The following is an 18,199-nucleotide window of genomic DNA, read 5'->3' on the forward strand; positions in this document are numbered from 1 at the left end:
TACTTGTTGATTCCCTTGCCGGGACGTTATTGCTTATGATATTGTTTCCCTTGCCGGGATGTTGTTGTTATATTATTGTTCCCTTGCCGGGATGTTAATGTTTATGATATTGTCTCCCTTGTCGGGATGTTGTTGTTATACTCTTGTTCCCTTGCCGGGATTCTTTTATGATTGATGATGATTTGTAAGTGGGAGCGGGTTGCACTCCTGAACAAGATATCTGAAATGGGAGCGGGTTGCACGCCTGCAACGAGATATATGAAATGGGATCGGGTTGCACGCCTGCAATGAGATATGTGAAATGGGATCGGGTTGCACGCCTGCAACGAGATATATGAAATGGGAGCGTGTTGCACGCCTGCAACGAGATATGTGAAATGGGATCGGGTTGCACGCCTGCAACAAGATATGAAATGAAAGTGAAATTCTGTGTTTGTTTTCCTTATCCTTGTTAGTAATTGGATTTTGGTGCCGTGCACTTTCCGTTTGCTATGTTTATTTGTTGTTACCAATTCAAGTGTTTTAACTGTTCAGATTCCTTTACCGCTGTGATCCTTTGTGAAGGAACCCCATCATGTTTTCAATACTTTGCCCTATTTGTATACATATTTTTCAATACTTCAAATTTCAATAATTGTTTCATCTTCAATTCATTTAGTTACTCAATTAAATTTTCTTAAACCGTCTGAGGTTGTATTTTACTTAAAAATGGAATTTCTACTAAGATAATTTATTAAATTTCTTATTAAAGGTAATATTTGATTCGATGTTGTACTTTAATTGAAAATGGTACTTTCTTTATTTAAATGATTTCTAAAAATAACTTCATCTTTTCTTGTTGAGTTCCTAATTGGTTTAGAAGTTGTACTCCACTTAGGTTATGTAAATCAGACTCCTTGAACATCTTAATTGTATTGGTTACAGACCCTATGAACCTAGTAACATGAGAACGTTGTTGTGTAAAGTGAGATAGAAATATGTGGGCACGAGGTGCCGGGTGTGCTAAAAGTTTGGTAATTGAGGTTATGATATGAGACATCGAGTTTGAGATGGCTGGAAATTGTGCATCAGAAACGATATGACTTATTGAGCTGGCATCGCCTTCCTTGTTTGAGTACATTTTTCCTTACTTGTCTGTGTTCCAGCTATGTTGGTGTTAATTTATCTGGTTATCTTCGTTTCCACCCGTGTTTCTCTTTATTGTTTCTACTAATTGTAGTTTGTTCTTTCCCTGCTGTTGATATTACTATGTCATTTTTAGATTGATAGTTTATTATCAAATCCTGTTCAATTTATTTGACCAGTAGGTATCTGGACTGTTCCTCGTCACTACCCCACCGAGGTTAGTCTTGATACTTACCGGGCACCGCCGTGGTGTGCTCATACTACACTTCTGTATATTTTGTGTACAGATCCAGGTATTTGATCGATAGTAGCTGTGCGGGTCATTGCGGTGGAGACTCAAGGTAAACCTGCTACAGCGTTCGCAAGCCTCGGAGTCATCTTCATTTGTACTTATTCCCATTTGTTCCTTTTGTTTCGGAGCAGTAATGTATTTATTTTGTATAACTATTCTTAGAAAGGCTTTGACTTGTACCACTGGTTTTGGAAATTGTAAATTGTTAAGAGTTATTCAGATTAAAGATAGCAAATATAAATGTTATCTCAGTTAATGTTAGGTTTACCTAGTTTAGAGACTAGGTGTCATCACGACTCCTTCGGAGGGATTTTTGGGTCGTGACACTGTTAAAGATCTTTGATTATCAGTTTTATCTAAGGCGACAGAACTGGACCAGTGGACCACTCCCTTTACTTCACGTTTTCATTTTGGGGAACGGAGTCGGGACTATCTCAGAGATACCTACTTTTCATTATTTTATCCTCACGATTATTGCATTTTATTAGAAAATGATGACCATAATTGCGTGATTTTCGCTTTTTCATTTACTCATCAAATAGATAAGAATAAAGAAAGAGACTGACCAATGACATCCTTCATCTTTGTGCTTTTGATTAGATTCCTTAATTGCCCTATTATCAAGTCCAGATGCGCCAAAAGTTAGAAATGAGTTAAAAGGTTGCCAAGATCATATAAAAAAGATGAAAAGGAGCACCAATATTGAACTAAATGAAGATTTTGGATGTGGCTCTAATATGATATCAAAAGATGAATCTTGAGTCTAATTCAGTTCGAAAAACTAACTCATGAAGTGGAGATTCCTTGAGACAACATAAGGAAACAAACAACCCATTCCGACTTTAATAGCTACTCCAGCTGATACAGAAAACTTGTAATGTTTTCTTTTATTTCCTGAAAGTAAACTCGTAGCCTAAAACAAGATTTGTAAAAATGTAGCTTAAACTCCGCTCGAATGATTTTGATAAGATATAAAGGTGTTCAGCATTATTGCCAGTTAGAAAGATGAAAAGATTTTTAAAAAAAACTATTATAGTTTATAATCTATTCGAAAAAGGCCTAAAAATGCCGCACAACTAACAAAAATGGCATAATCCGTTAAAAGGTCGTTATTTCCATGCCACTACCGTTACACTTTTGGCCTATTTATGCCACTGTCTACTAACGGTTCCATTTTCTGATTTTTAAATAATAAGAATTAATTTTTCGACCCCACATTTTCCACGTGTCTTTATATTACTGATTCTTCTTTACTTGACCCTACATTTCTTTTAACCCTGATTATGCATAATTAACCAAGCCCAACCCAATAAAATCCAACCACATAACCCAAAACCAAACCCTAGTTATCTCTGGGAAAATAACACTTCCATACTTTATTACAGCTCCTCCAGCGACTGAACCAACTCCACTAAAGTACCCTAGTGGTTCAGTCGCTGGAGGAAAATGAAAATAAGGAAGAAGGAAGCAAGATTGATTTTTGGGTTCTGAAGAGGAGAGAAGAAAGAGTAAACGAGAAATCAACAAAAAGTCATGGGCCCCAGAATACACTTGTCAAGCAGTGAAGACCTCATACAATATAACTGACAATAGTTGAGTCTCACACCAAATAAAATTTCTCTTATTTCACAAACTCACAAGCCTTCTAATGAGGGAGCGACAAGCTAAAAAACAGTAACCTAAAGACAAAGTTAAAAGAACGTCAATGAATCACAATGGCAAAATTTCCATACAGCTCGCTGTTTATTCTCCAAGGAGGCAAGCATATTCTGTAATCACAGTGATAAACGAGTTCTATAACTAAATCTAAATTTTGAATTTTTTTTGGCAAGAAGCATTATTCTAAAAATTGCAATGACAAGTTATGGAAAGTGATAGATGCATAAGCATGCTAATTGCACTTACTTTCAAGAGAATTATTGCTGATAAAACAACCATTTTCGTCAACCTTTTAAGAGGAAACTATCAGGGTTGAGTTTATACATTTGAGGGAAGGTTCACAATTGAAGAAATTAGTGTTTCTTATAGACAGATTGGCAGCAAAAGGTTAGAGCCAGGTTCACTTGAATTCCATTCTGGGAACTTCAAATTATGAAAACAATTGGAAGGAAGTTATTCCATTTCCAATAAAATTCCACTATTATTTTCGCTATAATATTACAAATAAATGCAGTAAAAGCAGCACTACAAACCAATACTAGTATCACTTATCTGGAATCTGGACAAGGATACAATTCAGGATCTGTCGTCAATCACCAGGCATCCAAAGTCCATGCAGTATATTGATGCGGAAGAATTTTCCTAGCACCCAAAGTATGAATACAGACATCAACAACATCGAAGACAGTTAAAATAGATGATTTCCAGAAACTGTGTTAGTTGCTAGAAATAGGCAGCTTCGCACTTGCCGCAGCTTTGCACTTGCCGCAGCTTCGCACTTGCCGCAGCTTTGCAATTTTCACCCAAACATGGTAAGACGGGTGATCAGCTCAGTTAAATAGTTGATTTCCAGAAAGGGTCCTAGTTGTACTAGAAATAAGCAGCTTCGCTCTTGGCCCAACTTCTTACTGTCTTCTATTCACTTTTCACCCAAACTCTGTCAACACAGATGGTTAGTACAATATCATGCTTCCACACTCCAATCTCTAAAGCAAGGCATCTATATGTTTCATTTAGAGTGGTTACCACAGCCAAAGAGAATTTTGAACATTAAAATAACTGTAGAAAGTAACCATTTCACCAAGGTGCATTTTGTAAATAAGCACCAATATACAGACTAAAAGATCAGGTTTGGAACAACTTCCACATAAAAAAGATTCATGTCTTCTACAGCTGATCGGTCTTCAAGGCAGCAGCTTAATTCATAATCATCAGAGTTATAAATGCCAACTTGTCCTCGATAAAAATTCAATTTAATGTCGCTTTAGCACCATGCTTTGGTCTAGGAGACAGCACAACTGAGCAGTAAATCCTTAAAGCGTACAACCATGAGCAGCTTAACCCCATCCCTGTTTCCTATCACCTTAATGGGCTAACCACCCAACCGGTGATTGGATGTTGTCTGCGAACTCTAGTTGTTCTATGTGAACCACTTTGTAAACGTTCAAGGATGGCATATGTGATTGAATCAGCTGTCAAACCCTGTTCTTTCAATTTTGCATATAAACTAACAGCTTCTGAAGTTCTCCCACTTCTCTCCAGACAGTCAAGTAGGATATTGTATGTCACTATGTTAGGATAACAACCAGCTGCAAGCATTTCATCAAAGAGGCGATATGCCATCTCAACTTTTTCTGTCTTCCCAAAGCATTCAATGAGGGTACTATATGTTACAACATCAGGATTCAAGCCCTTTTCCTGCATCTCAATGAATTTCACGTGCGCTTCATCAATGTCACCATTCTTCCCCAGACAATTTATTAAGGAGTTAAAGGAGACAATATCAGGTTTACAATTGCTATTCTCAAGTTCTTCAAAAATCTTGAGAGCTTCCTCAACCTGTCCTGCTCTACCAAAGCTAGAGATCAAAATGTTATAAGTAAATATGTCTGGTGAAGGGCCATCCAGTTTCATCTTCTCATAGAGATCATGAAGATGAGAAATCTGCTTTAATTTCCCAAGAGCAGAGAACACAGTATTATACATGAAGGTATCTGTTTTTACTCCCTTTTCATTCATCTTATTCAGCAAGTCAATAGCCTCAGTTACTTTCTTACTGTTGCATAAGCTCTCTAACATGGATAAGAAAGCATCACGATCTCCTCCGTCATGGAAGCTCCACATATTGCAAAACAGCCTGTGAGCTTCGTTTGCATGGCCTAGTTTACTCAATGTTCTAACAAGATATGCATATATTGGTTTATTCATGTATCTCTTAGATATTTCCACAACTTCATCAAGTCTTCCAAGTTGCCCTTCTGCAGCCAATACATTTAAAATAATACTGTACGTAAATTCATTTGGACGGCAACTATTCTCCACCATCTTAGAGAAGACAAAGATAGTCTTATCAACCATTCGGCCTTTGGCAAGAGCTTCGATCATAGTATTATAAGCCATTAAATTAGGTGATATGCCCTTCGACAGCATTTCCTGAAAAAAAGACAGTGATTCGCCAGGCTTCCCTAATTTCCCAGTCATTCTGATCAGAATAGTATATGTATATTCATCTGGTTCGCAGTGCCACTTCTTCATGTCCTCAAAAACCTTGTAGGCCTGATCAACCTGGCAAAGCGCTGCACATTAGAATCATTAGATAAGCAGAACCATAATCATCATATATTTCAATACACATGCATGGAGTGGAGTCAAAACAGCTCTGTAGCATAATGCATGTATACTGTTTATTAAGTATTTTAATCTTAGAGACAATAAATACACTAGCAAACTCAATATCAAGACATCTGACCACACTTGTATTATTCTCATACCAAGAAATAATGATAGCACCTGTGATTAGAACTCTTCCTATCCGCTTCAACAATAATCTTAATTGGATGAGTGCACCTTGCAAAAGTCAAAAGTCGAAACAAGCGTAAAACACCTTCTTTTTTAATATTGGTGGTGTTGAGCCAACGTGTGTGCACCTCGACTAATTCACCGGGTACTTGCTTATCTCCCACTACTACGGAAACCGACAAACACTATACACCAAGGTTTAAAATACTGAGATTCACCTAGTGTCACCTTTGTCGGAGATCAAACTTCCGTACGCAAAGTTGTTACTCCAGTTTCTCGACTACTAAGCCGAGAAACACTGTACACCAAGGTTTGGAATACTGAAAAGATTCACCTAGTGTCACCTTAGTCGGAGATCAAACTTCCGTACGCAAAGTTGTTACTCCAGTTTCTCGACTACTAAGCCACCCCTTTAGAGGTGAAGGTGATGCACTTCATTTGCATAACTATTTCCTATTTTTAATAACTAAGACAGCTCATTTTTATTGAATTTGGTGTACCTAGCTGCACCATTAATTTGAAACCTAGGTATAGGAATTAAACTCAGTTCAATCTCATAAGAAAACTACAATAATAGAAATTAGATACAAAAACCGAATGAAGTGGTCCAATTTGGAGTGAAGGCAATCTGGTTCCGTTGATATCTACACTTCAAAATATTTCATAAAAGGTGCCATCAGTGTTCCACAAAGACAGTAAGGTTTACCATGTGCCCCAAACTTAGTGTCTTTGTACCATAGGTAATTCATTAATCCCAATTTCACATTTTAAAGACAGACTACAAATATCTTTTACTATAATTTTTCTTCCCAAAAAGAATACTTTAGTTAATAATGCCAAAGATCAAACCTTTTGGTCCCTAGCAAGAGCATCAAGAAGCATGTTGTACGCAAATATATCCAATCTATAGCCACGCCTCCTCATTTCTCGGTAAACTTCTAAAGCCTTATCCGAATTGCTCAATCTAATATAAGCTTGTAACATACACTTGTAACTGTAACAATTCAACCTCAAATCCCATTTTTGAACCAACCCCAAACACCTCGTCAGCTCATTGAGCCCACTCCCTTGTTGGCCATCTCCGAATATTCCAATGAGAAGATTAACGGTGGAAATGTTTCCACTTATACCAGACCGTTCCATTTCATCAACAATCTCGCGGACGCAATCGAGTCGGTTCTGGAGAGAAGATTTGGAGAGGATGAGAAGTATGCGATTGTAAGTGAAACAATCATGGCGAAATTTAGGGATTTCGGAGGGGCAAAATCGGAAGAAACGAAGAGCTAGAGTTGGGGATTTGAGGTTTTTGAGGATTTCGGAAGCTTCGGAGGGAGTTAGAGTTAAGGTTAATGTGTCCAGGTAGTCAGATAGGTCGAGGAATGGATCGGATGAAGCGGATGGAGGTGATTTTAGAATTTGGGAGATTTTACAGATTAGGTCACGGCGGGGGAGAGCATAGCCTCTGGAGTCTGCTTGGAGAGTTGGAGCATCAACTTCGACGGCGAAGGAACGGCCATCTTCGGCTTCAACTACCACTCTGCCGCTGTACTTGGTACCGAAGCATCGGAACTGCTGCCGGAATGTCAGCCGGAGCCGGTAGCAGGGATGCCGGAGTTTCATGGACTTTGTTATGTTCAATTGGACACAGAGGAGGAAGATTAGATTGACCCGCCATAAGAGCTCATTCAACTACTTCGAGAGCCCTCTTACTTAGCGGCCCATTAAGCCGTACCTTTCAATTGACATATGTTGAAGTTAGGCAGGGATGTCAAATGGGCGGGTTGGGTCAATTTTGGGCGGGTTAAAATGGGTTGAGTCAATAATTGGGCGGGTCAAATGACCCGCTCAAAAGTTACTTGGGCTAAGATGGGTTGGATCAAGATGGGTTAAAATTCGGGTCATAACCCAACCCGCCCAACTCTTATTAAACTTTAATTAATATGTGTTATTTTCTTATAAATTGTATAATTACTAAATAAGGCTTTTTTGCTTTTGTTATGGTCATATTTAAAATATTAAACAAAAAATAAAATTATTTCTAAGATATTTTGACAAACTTACTCATGGATCAATTTGGGCTAAAAATTAGCCCAACTTTAAATGAGTTGGGTCAAGATGGGCTAAGTTCAATAAATGGGCGGGTCAATAACCAACCCAACCTTGGGCGAGTTGGGCGGGTCATTTGGGCTTGGGCCAAATTGACAGCCCTAGTTACACATATGGCCAGTCGGCCAAAATAATTAAATCTGCTAGATAAATATATATCAAAAAATATAAATAAAATATGTATTTTACAAGAAATCATACATAAATGTCCCAAATAGTTTTCAACTTACCAATCTCTAGCCATTAATTATAGACTTATCAAAACTAGCCAAGCACATATAAAAATTGAAAATCCAAATAAATAAGATTATTTCTCTCCAAGAATCACACGGAAAGAATTCCTTCCATATTTTTAAGCGTGTATATATATATATATATATATATATATATATATATATATATATATATATATATAAGAGATTCCAAAAATCTAAGAAAAAAAGGACTTTTTTCAATGTGTATGATTGAAATTCATTGAAACCATATAGATGAGTCAATATACAAATTTTGAGAAAGATTAGAGGTGATTTGGACTGATTTGATATCAAAATTCATCATTAAAATCGAGGTCAAAAAAGATTCTTCTGCGATACATGTATCACACATGTATCATTAAAAAATTCTTCTACGACACATGTATCATGCATATATCACACACACAGGTATACATGGATATACATATGATACACATTTGACACAAATTAAAGATACATAGTGCGATACACATCATTTTTTTCATGTTTCATCTTCTACTTCGAATTTTCAATTCAAACCACCTCAAAACCCCGCCAAATCATTCCAAAACTGAGATTCAAACTCCTTAAGAAGTGCTCAATCAATTCTAATAGCACCCACTCGAAAGAAAGTAAAATTTTGACTTTTATTTTTGCTACAAATAACTAATTGGCTAAAATTAGTAATATTTAATGAATTGGCCAATTTTTATAATAAGCTACTTATAAATGGACATAACTGGTAGTTTTCCTTTTAAATACTAATATATAAAAAATTTATATTTTGCTGGTTATGATTTTTGGAGCAGCTATACTGTGTAATTTTTCCTAAATTGTATAATAAACCTCTCTCCAAAATCCAGATTATAACTCCAATTTCCAAGCATTATGTGTTTACTTACTTGCACCCCATATTTATATCAAACTACGTAACTTAATTTTAATATTTAAAAGAAGAATACATATTATTTAATCATGATTAAGTAGTAAAAAGTACTTGCCTTAGCATCCATTGATTTTGTACAAACGTGAACACACGTTTAAGATAGATACAAAGTTGGGGTGGGATTAATCTACATAATTTAATAAGAAAACATTTACTAATACGTAAAGTTTTAGTTGATTTCAAAGTTCTAAATATTAGAAAAATAATTAAATGATTGTTCCTAAATAGTAGGGAATTAATTAAATGAATATTTTTAAATATTAGAACAATAACTAAATGACTATTTTGTCTAGTGTAAATTTTAATTTTAAAGGGTAAAAAAGGCGAACAATATTTCGCTAAAGACCTTCGTGCTTTTGATATAGTATCTGTACTATATTAGTATAGTATTTGTACTATATTAAAAGCACGAAGGCTCTTAGTGAAATATTGTTCGCCTTTTTTACCCTTAAAAACAGATTTTTAGACTGGACAAAATAGTAATTTAAGTTATTTCCTTAATATTTTGGACATTAAAATCAAATAAATATTAATTATTAAATCTTTTCTTATTAAAAACTCCTAATATTTGGGATTGTTAATCCTACCCGCACAGTAACCCAAAAGACCAATTTTTTGGGACTTCCAATTCCAATTATGAGAGCTATGGGAGCTAATAACTTTTCTCGGGATACGTTCATCTGATCCATTACAACACATAAACATATTCTTCTTCTCTCTTTATTTTTCCTCTGTCTTTTTTAACCACTTGCCATCTTATATTTTTTATTACTTTGATGCGTGATTTAATTAATCTTCAATTTTCATCCTGCTTTACAAAACATCTTTTTTTTTCTTTACTTTACTTTTTCGTATTCTCAAATTCAATATTTCTTATTATTTGTTTCGATTTCTGAGATTAGTCTAAAACATATTTACAATATTGCGTATTTCACACATAAAGTTAAATATTATTTTTGTAGTTATGATACAGAATTGCTCATATGTAATAGGCGGAGAGAGAAGAGATTTTGATTGAGAAATTTCGAAATCCAATATTTAGTAGTAGATTGTACAATTATGTGTGAGAAACATTATATGAGATTATTAAATTATACATATAGACGTACTTTTTTCATGTTATGCTAGCTGTATGAACGACTATGAGAAATAAAACTTGATTTGATTTATAATGAATGTGAAGAGTTTTCTGTAAAGGGTTGAAGGCATAATAAAACTTGATTTGATTTATATTTTAAAATGAGTTGCATTCTTCGATCTGTGTAGATTTATCGATGATGATTAGTTTTTATTTTCCATATGATTTTTTTGGATCTTTTTTGTGCTCTTTAGGATAATGATTTACTTTAAAAGCAGTTGCATTAGTCGTTGATGACCCTATGTTTTATTATAGAATCAGTAGTTATCTCTCTAAATGTATAGATACCAACTTTGAGAATTATACTGAACTAACTTAAGTAATTATTTATTAAACTTAGTTTTGTTGTTATATTTTTCGAACAATACATATTCAATTTTTATAAATACATCAAGTGTAACATAATTAGTCTAAAATATTTGTAACACTTAAACTAGAAAACATACATCGACTGATTTAGATAGACATTTTTGGAATAGTTAGTGTGTGTGCATTATCATTTGTCACTAACATACATTTTTTTTAAATGATTAAGTAATTTTTATAAAATTTATATTTATTGAGACGACGTAATCTATATGCTATATTAAAAGCACGAAAAATTACTTTTTTACCCTCTAAAAATGGAATTCATACTGGATAAAATTATAATTAAATAATTTTTCTAATATTTAGAACTTTAAAATCAACTAAATAATTTCTTATTAAATCTTTCGTCCCTAATATTTAAAACTCTAAAACTAATTAAAATTTACTTTGTATAAATTATTTTCTTAATTAAATTATGTAACAGAACTATAATTTTTTACATCTTTTTTAAAGAAAAAAATTTATATACTTCAGATATAACGTTGTGATTTAATCCTAGAAGTACTTGATATGGATCCATAGCCCTTCCTTGATCTTAGGGTTCTGAATGTGCATAATATTTCCTTAACTTTGAGATTTTTGTCTATCTTCATTAACAAGATCCTTGTATTGAACTACAAAAAAACAAAAAGAAGAATGTTGTAGGTACCCCGTATGAATCCATAGCCCTTCCTTGTTTTTAGGAATTTGAATTTATGCATCACTTGTGTTGCAAGTAAATTCAGCGTTCCGAGGTCAAAAAACCTCCTTTTTACCTCACCTTGATTTGCGTGTGCGGTCCGGACCTATATCCGGAAAGCCTTCTATGTGAAAATATGAGAAATAGAAATTTTTAGAGTTAAAAATTTGATTACGGTTGACTCTGGTCAATATTTTGAGCAAACGGACCCGGATCCGTGTTCCGACGATCCCTGGAGGTCCGCAGTAAAATATGGGACTTGGGCGTATGCCCGGAAATGAATTCCGAGGTCCCAAGCCTTAGAAATCAATTTTTGAAAGAAATTATTTTACTAAATTATCTAAGAAATGAAGAAAAGAATTAATGTTTGAAACCATTGTTATCGGGCCCGTATTTTGGTTCCGGAGCCCGGTACAAACTTGTTATAGTATTTGAAAGATAACTGTGAAATTTGGTGAAAAACGGAGTTTATTTGACGTGAGTTGGACTTCCGGTTGAAGAGTTATGAACTTTAAGAATTCTTGATGAAAATGTTGAGTTTTGAGGTTTAATTCATGATTTTACATGTTATTTTGATGATGTGATCGCACGATTAGGTCCATATGATGTTTTTGAGTTAGTACGCACATTTGGTTTGGAGTCCCGGGGGCTCGGGTGAGTTTCGGGTAGGTTCCGGGGTGTCTTAGGCTTAAAACATGGCTATTGGAGGTTCAGAGAAGTGCAAATCTCTGAACCTGCCAGTGCGGTCTGCACTGGTTTTTGTGTTGTCCGCACTAGGGGCTGTGCGGCCGCTCTCGATTTTGTGCGGTCCGCACAGGTTCACTGGTCCGGCTTCGGAAGCCTATATTTTTTGATCTACAAGGAATTTTGAGATGATTCAAAAACGAAAGTTGTAGCCCTTCGTGTCTAGTTTCCAGAAAGGTAAAGAAATCATAATTTGGACATCTGTGGAGAAAGTTATCGCCAAAATACTAAAACATGTCACTGCAGTACTCAGGAAGGGCTGTGCGGCCGCAGTCGATTTTGTGCGGTCCGGACAGGGCATCTGAGAGTAGTATATTTAGACGGGATTTTAAGTCATTTTTCATTTTTCAAAACCCCAAAAACATAAGAGGCGTTTTTTCAAACAACCTTTCTTCTCCAAACATTGGTAAGTGATTTCTACCTCATTTTCTTTTCTCCTTAACTTCTTTTTACAAGATTTCATCCTAGAATCTAGGGTTTTCATGGTGGAATTGGGAACTTTGGGAAAAACCTAAGAATATTGAAATTTGGGGAGTTAGACCTCAAATTGAGGTCGGATTCCAAAACCAATTATATATCCGAGCTCGGGGATGAATGGGTAATCGGGTTTTGGTTCGAACCTCGGGTTTTGACCATGTGGGCCCGGGGACGATTTTTGACTTTTTGGGGGAAACACTAGAAAACCTATTTTCATGCATTAGAATTGGTATATTTAGCATTTATTAATGTTATTAAGTAAATTGTGGCTAGATACAAGCGAGTTGGAAGTGAAAGCAAGAGGTAAAGCGGTAGTTGAAGCTTGATTGTGCTCGTGGCTTTGAGGTAAGTGTTTGGTCTAACCTTAGCTTGAGGGGTTAGGAGTCGAGTCCTATTCACTATGTGGTAATTGAGTTATGTTGTCCCTTACATTTATTTACTGATTTTCTGTCATTACTTGATTTTATTTCGATGTAATAGATTCCTTTACCCTATTTGCCTTGTGATTGTTGCTTGGGTGAGGAAGAGTGTAAAGCACAAAGGGTGATGCCGTACAATTTATATTGATTCTTATGGTGAGAATGAGAGTAAAAGCACGAAGGGTGATGCCGTGCACTCGTCCTTGATTTTCCTGACTCTTGCTGGTAATTGAGTTATGTTGTCCTTTACGTTTATTTACTGATTTTCTGTCGTTACTTGATTTTATTTCGATGTTATAGATTCATTTACCCTATTTGCCTTGTGATTGTTTCTTGGGTGAGGAAGAGTGTAAAGCACGAAGGGTAATGCCGTGTAATGTTATGGTGAGAGAGCGTTAAAGTACGAAGGGTGATGCCGTGTATTGTTTTGGTGAGAGAGTGATAAAACACGATGGGTGATGCCGTGCACTTGTCTTTGAATTCCTAATTTTTATTGATATTTGAGTTACAGTTTCTCTACATTAATTGCTGGTTTCCTGTTGATACTTGTTGTACCCCGCAGCATGATTTCCCCTTCCTATTTTCAGTTGAACTGTGGTGATCCTCATATTTATTTGTTGTTCTTCTGTTACTATTCGATGTTTCCCCGCAGCATGTTTCCCCCTCCCATACTTGATTGTATATTACTGTTATTCTTTTCCGCTGTGTATAGTTAAATTGCACAGGTTTACTTGGTAGTCCGGTCCTAGCCTCGTCACTACTTCGCCGAGGTTAGGCTAGGCACTTACCAGCACATGGGGTCGGTTGTGCTGATACTACACTCTGCAATCTTTTGTGCAGACCCCAGTGTTGTAGACTTCGGACCGCAGTGGGATTGCTGATTCTTGTTTCATCAGGCGACCCGAGGTAGTCCCGCAGGCGTCTGCAGGCCTTGGCGTCTCCCTCTATCTACCATTCCTGTTTCTTTCATGCATTTCCAGAAAAAGTGTTGTATTTATTTCTTTCAGACCTTTATTTGTAGTATTCTTAGAACTTCTGTGAAACTTTGATACCAGTTCTGGGTAGTCGAGACTCAAATAGTTGTATTAGATATTCATGTTTAGATAGCTTATTGTTTTTCTTCCGCTTATGTTAAATTTTGCTGTTTAAATGTTATCTCTTCTTATTTATTAAGGAATATAAAATGGGTAAAAAGGTAAATTGTCAAATAATTGGCTTACCTAGCTCACATTAGTAGGCGCCATCACGACTCCCGAGGGTGTAAAATCCGGTCGTGACAAGTTGGTATTCACCAAGCTCTTCACTATTACTTTCAGCGGTGCATCTTCTGAGGATCCCCAGGATTATCTAGACAACTGTCATGAGGTTCTCAGAAATATGGGTATAGTTGAGACCAATGGGGTCGATTTTGCTACTTTCCGCTTGTCTGGATCCGCCAAGACTTGGTGGAGAGATTATTGCTTGGCTAGACCAGCCGGATCACAAGCCTTGACTTGGGAGCAGTTTGCGCAGCTATTTCTGGAGAAGTTTCTCCCCCATCACTCAGAGAGAGGCCTATCGGAGGCAGTTTGAGCGTCTCCAGCAGGGTTCTATGACTGTCACTCAGTACGAGATTAGATTCATCGACTTGGCTCGTCATGCTCTTATCATACTTCCCATCGTGAGAGAGAGTGAGGAGGTTCATTGAGGGACTCATCCAGCCCGCTCAGTTAGCTAGAGGTGGCGGTAGAGGTATTAAAAGTGGAGGTAGAGGTATTAGAGGTGGAGGTAGAGATGCTAGAGGTGGAGGTAAATGTATTAGAGGTGGAAGTGCAGGTACTGTTCTGGTTTGTGGTAGAGAAGCTTCGGTTTTATTTTGCGCCGTATCTGGTCATGCTTAGTGATTCTTTGAGTGCCCCTGTTTATTTGGGGAGTTAGACCTCAATTGAGGTCGGATTCCAAAACCAATTATATATCCGGGCTCGGGGATGAATGGGTAATCGGGTTTTGGTTCGAACCTCGGGTTTTGACCATGTGGGCCCGGGGACGATTTTGAATTTTTGGGGAAAACACTAGAAAACCTATTTTCATGCATTAGAATTGGTATATTTAGCATTTATTAATTTTATTAAGTAAATTGTGGTTAGATACAAGCGAGTTGGAAGTGAAAGCAAAAGGTAAAGCGGTAGTTGAAGCTTGATTGTGCTCGTGGCTTTGAGGTAAGTGTTTGGTCTAACCTTAGCTTGAGGGGTTAGGAGTCGAGTCCTATTCGCTATGTGGTAATTGAGTTATGTTGTCCCTTACGTTTATTTACTGATTTTCTGTCGTTACTTGATTTTATTTTGATATTATAGATTCCTTTACCCTATTTGCCTTGTGATTGTTGCTTGAGTGAGGAAGAGTGTAAAGCACGAAGGGTGATGCCGTGCAATTTATATTAATTCTTATGGTGAGAACGAGAGTAAAAGCACGAAGGGTGATGCCGTGCACTCGTCCTTGATTTTCCTGACTCTTGCTGGTAATTGAGTTATGTTGTCCTTTACATTTATTTACTGATTTTCTGTCGTTACTTGATTTTATTTCGATGTTATAGATTCCTTTACCCTATTTGCCTTGCGATTGTTGCTTGAGTGAGGAAGAGTGTAAAGCACGAAGGGTGATGCCGTGTAATGTTATGGTGAGAGAGCGTTAAAGCACGAAGGGTGATGCCGTGTATTGTTTTGGTGAGAGAGTGATAGCACGAAGGGTGATGCGGTGCACTTGTCTTTGAATTCCTAATTTTTATTGATAATTGAGTTACAGTTTCTCTACATTAATTGCTGATTTCCTGTTGATACTTGTTGTACCCCGCAGCATGATTTCCCCTTCCTATTTTCAGTTGAACTGTGGTGATCCTCATATTTATTTGTTGTTCTTCTGTTACTATTCGATGTTTCCCCGCAGCATGTTTCCCCCTCCCATACTTGACTGTATATTACTGTTATTCTTTTCAGCTGTATATAGTTAAATTGCACAGGTTTACTTGGTAGTCCGGTCCTAGCCTCGTCACTACTTCGCCGAGGTTAGGCTAGGCACTTACCAGCACATGGGGTCGGTTGTGCTGATACTACACTCTGCACTCTTTTGTGCAGATCCCAGTGTTGTAGACTTCGGACCGCAGTGGGATTGCTGATTCTTGTTTCATCAGGCGACCCGAGGTAGTCCCGCAGGCGTCCGCAGGCCTTGGCGTCTCCCTCTATCTACCATTTCTATTTCTTTCATGCATTTCCAGATACAGTGTTGTATTTATTTCTTTCAAACCTTTATTTGTAGTATTCTTAGAACGCCTGTGAAACTGTGACACCAGTTCTGGGTAGTCGAGACTCAAATAGTTGTATTAGATATTCATGTTCAGATAGCTTATTGTTTTTCTTCCGCTTATGTTAAATTCCGCTGTTTAAATGTTATCTCTTCTTAATTGTTAAGGAATATAAAATGGGTCAAAAGGTAAATTGTCAAATAATTGGCTTGCCTAGCTTACATTAGTAGGTGCCATCACGACTCCCGAAGGTGGAAAATCCGGGTCGTGACAATTTACTTACTTGAACCATTAATTAAGGAATCCCTATAATCCTATGTATAATACTTAATACATCAGGAATATCTTCATACATATTATTATCATTAAATCATAGTTATTCAATACATATTATCACCTTAATACTTCATTTAACAATAATGGTTTGATGTAAATATTAGATACAAATAAAAAAGATTTAATATAATGGAAAAAAGGTTTTGAGTGTGTTCATGTCACAATATCAAATTCACATATGATATGAGGACAATCTTGTGATTTCTAAAAAGTTTATATTTATTAGTATGATATACACGCACAAAGCGCGTACTCTAAAACTAGTAGATATAGATATAAATATAGATATTTGGCCGTGGTAAAAAATAATTACACGTGGTAACCAAATATATAAACAGTATGTATAATATATGTATATAACAAGTATATGACACATTAAATACAAATAATGTATATTATTTTACGAAAGAATTACAGCCCATGTCACTTGGCCTAATAGCCCAACCGAAAATGGCCCACATTTAAAGCTCTTACCCTATATAGCCCATGTTGTACATAACTTGAAAGAAACTTTTCAGCCTTTAGCCCACTATTAAAGACATACTTTTAGGGTTTTTATTATTTTCTTCTTTCTTCATTCCCTTCTCTCTCTCACCGCCTCTCACTCCTTTCTCTCTAACCCACATAGATCCCTCATCCTCTCTTAACCTAGCCCCCGCTATTCCCCTCCTTTATCCCCTACGCAATTCTGCCATTAATGGCTTGAAGAAGGCTCGAAGAAAGACCCCGTCGTCCATGGTGGCAAGCAGAAGAACGAAGAAGATTTTTGAAAGAAACATGAAAATACACACAGATCTGAAAATAAATAGCTCTCAAACTTGATTTGCACCAACAAACAACCACTAATTTTGGAGGATTTTGAAGTTTGAAGTTCTGGTAATTTTGGAAGATTCTGAAGTTTGAAGTTCTGGAAAATCATAACTATGTAGCAGGTTGTATCGACACTGTATAATAGTGTATAATTGTGTATATAGTTATACAGACACCTCTTATACAATATTATACATGTTTATACAAGTTATACAGTATTGTATAATTGGGTATAAATATGTATATTTGTGTATAATGTTGTATAAATATATATTTTTTCAGTTTATAAGGATGTATATACATTGTTAGCGTGTAAGAGGTCTCTACAGAAGTTTGACACTTCCTTCTCTTCTTCTTTTTCGTGTATGTGCTATATGAAACAAATTTGTACGCGTTGGAGGAATTCTACAATTCATTTATCAATTTTTTATTTTTCTTTTATCCTGTTGGATTGCTTAAGCAATTGCACATAAAGGTGTTTGAATTTCTTACCTTCAGATAATATGTTGATTGTGTGAAATAAGCTATTTTTTCGGGAATTAGCCTGTTATTTTTGGGCTATAGATTTGCAATGTGATATCTAGGCTATTATGTTGCAAGTCAGGTGTGTGAGTTGTACTTAAGTGAAATTATCCCTTATTTTACCGGTTATCATTTTTGAGGCAGCTATGTGATGTAATTTTTCTTAGATTGTACAATAAACCTTTCTCTATACTATAGTTCCAATTTCAAGCTTTATGTGTTTACTTACTTGCGTTCGGTGTTTACATCAAACTAAGTAACTTAATTT

The 18,199-nt window shown here is 36.2% G+C and overlaps 1 protein-coding gene across 1 annotated transcript; it reads right to left on the minus strand.

Moving 5' to 3' along the window:
• LOC109223624 (pentatricopeptide repeat-containing protein At1g51965, mitochondrial) lies at positions 3,476 to 7,698 on the minus strand. Its single transcript, XM_019388005.1, has 2 exons — positions 6,725 to 7,698; positions 3,476 to 5,641 (listed from the first exon to the last, which is right to left on the minus strand). The coding sequence occupies exons 1-2, from the start codon at positions 7,493 to 7,495 to the stop codon at positions 4,436 to 4,438; spliced, it is 1,977 nt and encodes a 658-aa protein (XP_019243550.1). The 5' UTR covers positions 7,496 to 7,698; the 3' UTR covers positions 3,476 to 4,435.

The sequence above is a fragment of the Nicotiana attenuata genome, chromosome 3 (assembly GCF_001879085.1).
Source record: "Nicotiana attenuata strain UT chromosome 3, NIATTr2, whole genome shotgun sequence".
Classification (NCBI taxonomy): Eukaryota; Viridiplantae; Streptophyta; class Magnoliopsida; order Solanales; family Solanaceae; genus Nicotiana; species Nicotiana attenuata.

Excerpts from the sequence above, each read along its gene's own strand:
- LOC109223624 (XM_019388005.1), bottom strand. The coding sequence starts at position 7,495 with ATGAAACTCCGGCATCCCTGCTACCGGCTCCGGCTGACATTCCGGCAG. Across the intron at positions 5,642-6,724 it reads CTCTTGCTAGGGACCAAAAG|GTTGATCAGGCCTACAAGGT; the intron begins GTTTGATCTTTG and ends GCGCTTTGCCAG.